The 10,141-nt window shown below is 41.0% G+C and overlaps 1 protein-coding gene across 1 annotated transcript; it reads right to left on the minus strand.

The window, feature by feature from the left end:
• Window positions 1-4,751: 4,751 nt before the first annotated feature.
• On the minus strand, window positions 4,752-9,097 carry LOC103696790 (probable arabinosyltransferase ARAD1). Its single transcript, XM_008778506.4, has 4 exons — window positions 8,457-9,097; window positions 5,994-6,290; window positions 5,786-5,881; window positions 4,752-5,473 (listed from the first exon to the last, which is right to left on the minus strand). The coding sequence occupies exons 1-4, from the start codon at window positions 9,000-9,002 to the stop codon at window positions 5,057-5,059; spliced, it is 1,356 nt and encodes a 451-aa protein (XP_008776728.1). The 5' UTR covers window positions 9,003-9,097; the 3' UTR covers window positions 4,752-5,056.
• Window positions 9,098-10,141: the final 1,044 nt, after the last annotated feature.

A 10,141-nucleotide genomic window follows, 5' to 3' on the forward strand; every position in this document is an offset into this window, starting at 1 on the left:
GTCCGGTATAGCACCCATAATGGAATCAGATATGGAACGCTTGATAATCTTCAAACATAGCCTGTTAGCTCTTTCCCATTTGACATACTCAGCCTTGTATTCGATAGTGCTCTTATCTGTTGGTTTTGAAGGCTGCTCCTCCAAAGCAAAATCTAAACCCAAGAGACCCAGTGCTATTTCTATGTCTCGTTTCCATCTCACATAATTATTTCCAGTCAAGGTTTCAACGGCAGACAATTGGCTTGATAGGGAAGAGGCATTCAAACTGCGGAAACAACATATTTTATTTAATATCATCCAAAAGTGATGCATGCAATCAATGGATGATAACATATCTATCTAATCAACTTGGGCTATTAATTAGATAGTCCGTAATCAACTTGAAAAACATATAAGTCTAATTACGGTAAGAGCCTCGGTGCATCATTGTAGAGTCGCCTTTGGGCTAACAACAAACACGCTATAAGGTACTCTTAAAACATATCATGAAGCTAATTAACAAAATCACATCAGCTTTCGAAACACCATCACCTTTGGGCAGAAGAATGATTCTAGGCTAATGCAATCCATTAATCACTTCATGTCATTTTTCCAAATCATCATACACAATAACACCTTGGCAAGATATTGCATTCAATGATTTGGCAAAATGCAATGCTACCCTTTTTTTTGTTGAAAAATCAGATAAATATCAGTGAGTGTGCCACTTTGGTGACTACCACCCACTTCAATTTCAAAATATTCTCTTAATGGGAAAATAAGGATAGTCTTTATGCCCAACAATTTTCAATCACAAAAATAATGGTTTATGTGACAAAAACATAATCATCAAACATGCTTCAAACATAATCAAAAATATATGTGATTGATTAAACAAAGATGTTAATTACAAAAGGCATATATGGCAGCAAAAATGTCCAAAATTTAACAATTTATTAATTTAACACCTCAATAATTAATATGCATGAGGGCCTTGATTCAGATTATTCAATATTTAAATAACAATTAAATGGGTTACTACTCTTAGCCCCAGGCCCAAAACCCATTATGGTCCATTAAATAAAATTGGCTGGTTATATAAAAGAGCCCAACCTGCAACCATGGACCTATTTGGATTGGGCTTCAGAAAACCCAAGCCCAATCTAAAGAAACCTAAACAATTTTTTTCCCTATCTTTTTTTTTTGATCCGAAAACAATATGCAATCATGTTCTGGCAAATTTAAATTAAAATCAAATCAGATATTTGATTATCAATGAAAAATCTGTGTATGCAGATTTATGCAGAAGATCCATTCATCAATGCATAAAATTAATCCGTAAGTCCAGATGAAATCATAATTGTGTATGAAGGATTCTAATCCTAGCATGGAGACTCTGATACCAATGTTAGTCATAAATAATATTACATGCTAAGATTTAGAATCACAATAACACCGTATTCAGTTTGAGAGATATACCTGCGGAAGACATATTGAATATATTCTTCAATCATCTGGAATCAATACGCGACCTAGATCTTCCCTTCCTTGCTCCTCACAAAAGATAGTCGTCAATGGGGGCAAGCCTATCAACCATATGAATGAGGAGGAGGGCGGACCTAGCCTTTATATAGGAAATATAGGGAGCCTTCCCATAAAGCTCTAACAACCCTTATTGGGTTTCCCTGGCCCTACATACCCAAATTACCACAATAAATAGGACTCAATCCTATACATCCAAGGTGCACCAAAGCCCATAAACAAAATGATCACACATCATATTGGGCTTAACCCATAGTACCATTCTGAACCATACGTCTAACCCGTTTTATAAAAACAAAAATACGCCAATCAGTGTAGGCCCATATTTTGAAATTATTCTAACATTTTTATGAGGAAAGAAACAAATTGGAGGAGGTATACCTGATTATAGTCAGCAAAATAAATAATCATCCAGATTTTAAGCTGATCTTAAGTATGGACGAGGTACATGAACTCTTATCAGCAGCATCAGCAGGAGATATAACATTGGACTCACATGATAAGGATTACTCAAGTCATGATATCAAACTAATTGGTGCATCACAATAAAGTTCCCTTGTGCTCTTGATAATGGAAGACAGGCAATGACTTCTTACCTTTGGGTCATGCACTAGTGACGAGACCTTAATGATTTTGAAATGTCAAGCAGCAGCACAAGGTGCTGAAACAAGGTACAGTTACCTGGTTGCCAAGCGTGGAATGCTGGGAAAATATATGACGATGCTTCTCAAGTGTAATCATAAGGTTCTACAACTTTGTGATCCATTGCTAAGGGACACTGGAGTCATGCAATGTTAATGTTTGTTAACATGGTGCTAATGATAAACCAACTAAGCAAAGGAGAGGGAGAATCGAGAAGGTAACCATGCATAGAAATTTTGCATGCATAATGCATCGGACTGATAGGTTTATAACTCTTTATGATCATTAGAACTGGATCTGGATAACATGGATGAGAAAGGGTTCATATACATCTAATATGAATGCAATTATGTAGCCAAGAGTGCAACCAAAGTTGAAGGAATTAACCTAGTTTATTAAGTAAAAGCTAGTGATAAGTTCAGATATTTATCATAAACTGTCATCAAAAAAAAAGAAAAAGTTGGAATATATTTCCTATGCTTATACATGAAGTCTGCAAACAAAGTGTTGAATTTTCACAAGCATAGACAATTGAACAAATAAGAATTGTAATAAAAGAATAACAGGATACAGAAAAGGGAGGTGGGGGGTTGGGTTTGCAGAGAAGAGGCTTGTTGAAAGTTTAAAACAATATTGGATGCTACTTCAGGAATCAACCATGCTGATGACAAAAGAAAGTATATCTTAAAGAGAGAAAAGTCAAACTATTCTCTACAACCTACAATGTGCTGCTAATTTACCAAGCTCTCAATGCAATTCCGCATGATTCCAACAATGCACTCTGTGATTTTCTTATGGATGCCATAGACCAGTAAATTTTGAAAAAGATTCAATATTGAAAGATTTATATGCATATGTGAGGTAAGAACCATGTTGGTATCTTCAATTATATCATAACCGGTGGGATTCGTCTCCGGTCACGGCATAGGGCAATGTGGGGGCAAAGGAGCTCTACTGCGACCCGAGGAGGGAACGTTCGGATCCGGCTTCTAGTCGTCGGTCACGCGAACCTCTGGGGAGCGGGAAAGAGTCGAGAGGCTGGCCTGCCGGCGGTTGTGACGGATACTTGGGAGCATCCTCAGTCTCCAACAGATACGCAATCTACTAGTTTGTTTTCTAACCCTTCTGGTTGTACGGTGCTGACAGGCTGACGGATCGGCAGGCGGGTCCATCGGGGACGAAGCTGGTGAGGCGATCGACGGTGGCGGCAGCGGGCAAAGGCAAAAGTAAGTTTCCCCGTGGAACGGGGGGGAGACGTCCAGGGCTCCGGCGAGGCTAGGGCCTTCGGTGACTGGCCCTCGGACATGGATGTGGCTCGGTTGAGCCGCCGCTTTCCGACGGTCTTGGAGCTGTCGCAGGTGCCCATTGAGGCTGCTCGCCGAGAGTGGGAAGGCCTCTCGGTGGTGGCCCATAGCCTCAGCCGCTGGGTGCCGGCCGAGTGGGTGGCCAAGGATGTGGCCACCTGTGGGAAACTAGCAGGGAAGGTGGAGGTGGTGCCGCTCGCCGACGACCACCTAGCTCTGAGATTTGGGTCGATGGCGGCTGCAACCGGGCACTCAATGGAGGCCCATGGGTGGTGGCGGGGCAACTCCTCGCCATGGAGCCGTTGGTGCCGGAGTTTGCGCCGGAGGAGGTTTCTGTGAAAACGGTCATGGTATGGCTCCAGCTACCCCAACTTCCGTCGGAGTACTGGTCGACTGTGACTATACTAGAGATAGCAATCCAAGTGGGACGGCCGCTCACCGTTGACAGGGTGACCAAGCAGCAGTGAGCCATGGGTTTCGCGCGGGTGAATGTAGCGATCGATGCCACCGAGCCCCTTCTCTCGGGATTTCTGATTCGGGAGAAGATAAGGATGCGGTGGCAGCCCTTCGTCTTTGAGAATATCGCCGATTACTGCATCAGATGCGGCAGGATAGGCCACTTGGCGGTGGCGTGCCGCCAGCTAATGCCGGAGCAGACGGAGGAGAGAGGGGTGGATTTAGAGGTTTCTCAAGCGGGGCCAGAGTCGGGACCCGGAGAGGACGACCAAGGGCCGATCTATGGCCTTTGGTTAGCGGCGACCCAGCCTCGGCTCCCGAGGGGGCTGTCGCCGCCGCAGCTAGGCCGCCGCTAACCAAGTAACAATCAAGTTTATATATCCAAAATGTTATTAAAATTACCCAAAGTTTGGTGCCTCGAGTAAAGAAACAAAGCGTTATCCTCAAAAAAATGTTATAGAGCTATTAGCGTTCGGATTCTATCAGGCAGAGTTTGATGAATATTTTATTACTTTACCATGACAAACCAGTCCTAGTGATATCCTAGAGCCTGCTGTTATACTTGCAAGATCTTCCAGCCTGGTGGGTTCAAAGACACTCGCATCTGGCCTTCAGCTTCTCCAACAAGGTGAATCCTACAACACAAGACCAAACTTAATTAAATCCACAAAAAATAGGGCTAAACCAACACTCACAAGGTATGATTTTTCTAGCTGCTTCAGAAAATAGAGAGACTTGGGCAGTCTATATTTATGTTCCCCAGTCTTGCAGTAGATTTCCCCTCTCCTCAAAGTGCCCGTACTCCATCAGATGTATTAGATACATAGATAAACAGTCAAAATGTCCTTCACTTTTATTAAGTAGTCTCAGATTCTTGATACATGGGAAAAGAATCAGTATAAAAGTTACATCGATGGAGGAAACATGAGTATACAACTAACAATCAAGGTCACCTGCCGGTAACCAACAACCTGCTCGATGGTCACACTGCAGCTCATGGTGCATTTGATCAGAATAGATTCCCATCCACAAGGACCCACTTGCATGAATGACCAACGAACAATGTCACGTATAAACTTTAGTCCACTAAAAGATGACATGTATGTAACCTAATATACATACAGTCATCACCTTCAACTCCACCAATCTGGGATCTTGAGCCTTCTGCTCCGGTGTACTGCAAGATTGGCTGCGGGAAGCTTATGCCGCACCTGCCGCCATATCATGTTCACAGCATCATCCCTTTTGGCAGGATGTTGGAACTCATAGTGGTGAGCAATGCTCTTCAGTCTTCTCCACATCTGAGTCCATCTTTCTTTTGGGAACTGTCTGAGTTGATTGACCATGTAATCAGGTCGAACAGCTTCTTTAACAGAGAAGAATAGCGAGAATTCACTATAATCGATCTCGTCCTCAAAGGGGAGTTCAATTTTGTCACTCACAATTACAGGGACACAGTGGCTGACAATTGCATCAAAGAGACGACATGACGAGGGAGTATCCCCAGCAGGGTGCAAACAGAACTTGGATGACCGCATGCCTTCCGAGGACTGGGGAAAAAGGAAACTGTAAGTCACATATGGATACAAATAAAAGTGACATGCAGTTATGTAAAGATAGAAAGTAATTATAATACTCTGGTTAGACTACTTAAGAAAATTGCTACAGTTAGAATAAGCAGAAATTATAATAATCAGAAAACTATATCTCAATATTCCTACTTGAGTTCAACTATGACAATTCAAGTATATGCATTTTATAACAGAGTTGCACAAATAAAAAAGATTGATAGCATAACAACTGCTGCAAGTTGCCATTATACTAATTGTAATAGCAGCATAGAAGTGCAATCCGCAACTTACTGCTTTTATGCCTTCTCCAGTGGCAAAGCTATTCTCAAAACGCACATCATCATAGTCTTTTAAAATCTTCGCCAGTTTCAGACGGACCTTTCCTTCCTGCATCAATAGCCAGGCCACAAAATCACTTGCCAGATATCCACCTTGAGGAGGCAAGAAAACAATAGCTCAAATGAATGCAGTCTGATTATACAAGACGCAACTTACATACATCTTTCCTGACTGTTCGTCCTCGAAAGAAGAGAAGTGTAGGGCGGGATTCAAATGGGTCAGAAGGATCATCATTCAGAAAGGAATCCACAACATGCACATAGGGAGCTACAATATCTTTGCTCAGGGAAGACAAATATCTGGGATATCGCCCAAAATCTGCAACGACAAGAATCGAGGCATTCACCTGATCCCTGAGAAATCTGAAAGCATTTGGATGGTGCATTGGAATTACATGGTCACGGCCTGCAGATTGTCGCCAATATTTGGATTTCTTCAGAAAGTCCAGGAGATCAATCTGCCACAAGAAATTCATAAAGAAAAGGAGAAGAAGATTTTTTAAAATAATTACTGAGAATATTTATAATCAGATAGAGACTATCTAAAATATGAAAGATATTTTGGATGCAGGTGATTTCCTTTTTACAATTCTATCACCAATACTAACGAAAGGAAACATAGTTTGGATGCAGCAAAAGAAAATCTTTCAAGAAGTAGAAAATGAATCCACGACATAAAAATCAAAAAAAAAAAAAAAAAAAAGAGAGAAGATTATGACATCTGGAAGGAGAAAAAGGAACATCAAAAGATAAGAACATGAACAAACCACCCAAGGGAGCACCACTGACAACCTCACATTTAACAAGGCAATAAAACCATTTGAAAGGATTCTTATATCACATTCTTTTTCCACTTTCCCATCTTTGTACCTGTATCAAGATCTTCCAGACTCTATGATCTTTAGGATTGACTATGGCAAGGCTAATGTTAAAACATCCAAAATGAAGCATTTCTCACCCAAAGTACAAGACAAACAAGCAAACCTTAAAATGCTTCTACATGGGCCTACCAGCAACAAAAAACAACAAATGGTGATTGACTGTGTCATCTTTAAAAAGACACATGGAACATTACATATTATGTCTTCATAATCTAGAAAGGTCCACTGTAAGGATCTTCTAAACTTATATATAATAGGAAAGGCATGATGCCAGCCTCATGCCCCAGCCTCCAAGCCTAAAGCCTCACATTTTCTTCCTTTTTTTCTTTTCAAAGTTCCATGGTGAAAGGAGAATAGGGTAAAAATCTATTTTCTGTTCTTCATTCCATGGAGGTTTTCTTGAACCTGAAGCTCGAGCTGGAGAAAATAGAATCCCTAGAATTTGGATTTTTTCATCCTTTCCGAAGTGTCCCTCGAACTCCTCTTTCCTATCATAGTGGTAGAGCACAATCCTCTTTTCTTTCCTCACAAGCATGCATAGCACATGCCTAATTCCAGCAAATTAAAATGGAAAAAAATTGGAAACCTAGTGTTCTAGATCGCAGCCATTAAACCTGACTTCTCAACTAACATAAGCATGCATGCGCACATACAGGAGATAAGTACATCACCTAATCTAAGAAGGGATCTAAATTATAGAATCATTTCTCAGACAAATCTTGACAAATGAAAGAGGTGTAATGTCCCAAAGTAGTCCAACATTTGGAAAAAAAATCATGCTAAAATAGAACTCCAACTCCACCACCACACGGTTCACACTCTTAGGCTAGTAACTCATGGTAAGGTGTCTTAAAAAAAAATCCAAAGAATGCAGCTCAAAAATGACGATTACCGTCAAAAATGATGATTACCTGGTCATGTTCATCTTTCCCTTTATGACACTTCTTTCTAGTAACCATCTTCCGCAATCTGCCTTCTACACTATGTCCATGCCTACTTGCCCAAAAGAGCTCAATTGAAGTTCATCTTAACCCTCAAATCTTACTTCTTAGGATAAACTCATCCAACAAATGTATACCTTCTATAAAAAGAAAAAAATGTATATCTTTAAATCACTCCACAAGAATTCACTAGCAAATTAATCCAGTACAGCAGAGGGTGCCTATAAAGGAGATGGGTAATGGACATCACAACTTTACCAAGATTTGCTGTGCCAAAAAGAACCCATCGAGTTTTGTCCATTATTCACAACATATACCTAGCTATTTCCCAAACCTTATTAATCTTTGCTGAAGTTCTACACTTTCCCCATTAAACTCATTCTCAAACTAATGTGCATGCATTACCCAAGACAAGGCAATAGGAGATCTCCTTGCATCGCAGAACATATGCATTTCTTTTTAAAGAAAGCGAGGAGAAAATCCATGCTGCACTGTCCATCTTTAGCGGAATGTATCTAGGAGCTCTATCTGCTAGATGTTCTTAATAACAATAAGAATCTTGCATGGAAACTTTCCAAAATTAAGAGCAAAAGCACCCTATAAGTTTTATAATTTAGTCAACTGAAATTTTAATCGAGACTGAACTAACTTAAGATAGCATTAGTTTTTGTACATCAATTGTGTTGATTCCCGGTGACAAAGTCGACGTATATTCCTCATATTACTGAACAAACAGCCAAACTAAGTAAAAGGAGGATTTTTAATAATGGGAAGAACAAAGAAGGCAACCCAATAGCATTACCTGCAGTTGCCGATCGATCTCGGTATCCGGATCAGTCATATTGTGCCCGTGGGTATTAAAACTAAGGGACGAGAAGAAGGGCACGAAGAAGGCCTCCGCCTCCTCCGCATCAAAAGTCCTAACCGCCCCCGCTTCCTCCGAATTTCCTCCACTCATCAGCGACGCCATCATCCAGTATTCCACGCTGTGCTGCTTCCCGACTCCGGAATCGTGCGGCCACGGAGGCAGCTCGCGACCTCCCCCCTCCGCCGCCGGGGATGCCCGATCAGGGCTGAGACCGCGATCGGGATCGGAATCCCGGCGGTGGCCGAACATGCCAAAGTTGAAGCGGAGGGGGAGGTCGTACATGAATACCTTGAGGGGCGGCGGCCTGGAGGCGGCGGCGGAGGTAGCGGGAGCGCAGCGGAGGGAGGAGTTGGAGGAGGAGGGGAGGGGGAGGGAGAAGGAGAAGCGACGGGAGGTGAGATCATCCGTGGAGATGAAGAGAGAGAATGAGATCAGTAGGAGGAAGCAAACGGCGACGGAGATGATAGATTTCGCCGCCATTGCTGAGCTCGCTCGCGCTTTCTCTCTCCCCCCTCTCCTCTGCGCGATAAGAAGGGGAAGAGCTGAGAACGAGCTTCAGCTTTCGTGGGGATCCCGCGATACGGCGAACCTAAATTACGGACGCGCGCGTATAGAAGATCGTATGCGGGTAGGGATCTCGATTGCGTTACAATTGGATAAATTGATGCCTTCATATGAGGTTAGTTGATGGATTACATGCTTTTTAAGATGAAAAGTGGACGGCAGATCCGGGCTTTGCATAGAAATTTCTATGCACTCGCTCGTTGGCTTCTTAGATATATAACGACCATATTTTTTTGGTAAAAAACCACTAGATCTTTGATGAAGCCAGTTCAAAATTCAGATTGAATTTATAGAATGAGGCTTCTAGACAAGCCCAATTTAGAAGCTAGTCAATAATCCAGTTGGCTTAATCCAAACTTCATTTTAGCGTGCATCCGTTATGTGGAGCACTAAAACACAACTTGGATCAGTTTGGTCTGACCTAGCTAACTTAAACCCAATGAAATGATCCAAGTTGAGCTAGTCTTGATTGGTCTATTTCTTTGGCAGGACTATTTTTAGAGTTTGCTTGGTTGGATTAGATTTGTTTCCACTTTTCTTACTCGTGATAGTTAATGCAAGTTGCATCCCTAAAAGTACTTTAAGACAGCTGCATGCTATTTGATATATTCTCTTATAGTGGGTTTTCATAAGGGCTTGCTGTTGTTAATTTAGACTCAAACCTATTGCAAGTGCTCTTATCATTGGAAAGTAGCTCTAAAATCTGTTATCCATGTTTTTTTTTACATTATTATTTTTCTACATAAGTTGCTAAGATCTTTTTTATATTTTCATTATACCCTTTATTATATAACATTATTATATGTAATAACTATATTATATTATATTGATATTATTATATTATATTATATTATATTATTGTATTATTATAGAGTTAGGGATATTTTAGGAATAAAATAAAGAAATTATTTTACCGGTCGATGGGAAAATGACTGGCTCATCTCCTAAGTAGGTCAAACATTTCCTTCATTTTATGGACAAATAGTATGCACGGAAAAATAACTTACATGTATAGAAAAGCATGTTATAGTGTGCTTCTATTATATGCTTAACTC

Source organism: Phoenix dactylifera, unplaced genomic scaffold, assembly GCF_009389715.1.
Source record: "Phoenix dactylifera cultivar Barhee BC4 unplaced genomic scaffold, palm_55x_up_171113_PBpolish2nd_filt_p 000345F, whole genome shotgun sequence".
Lineage (NCBI taxonomy): Eukaryota > Viridiplantae > Streptophyta > Magnoliopsida > Arecales > Arecaceae > Phoenix > Phoenix dactylifera.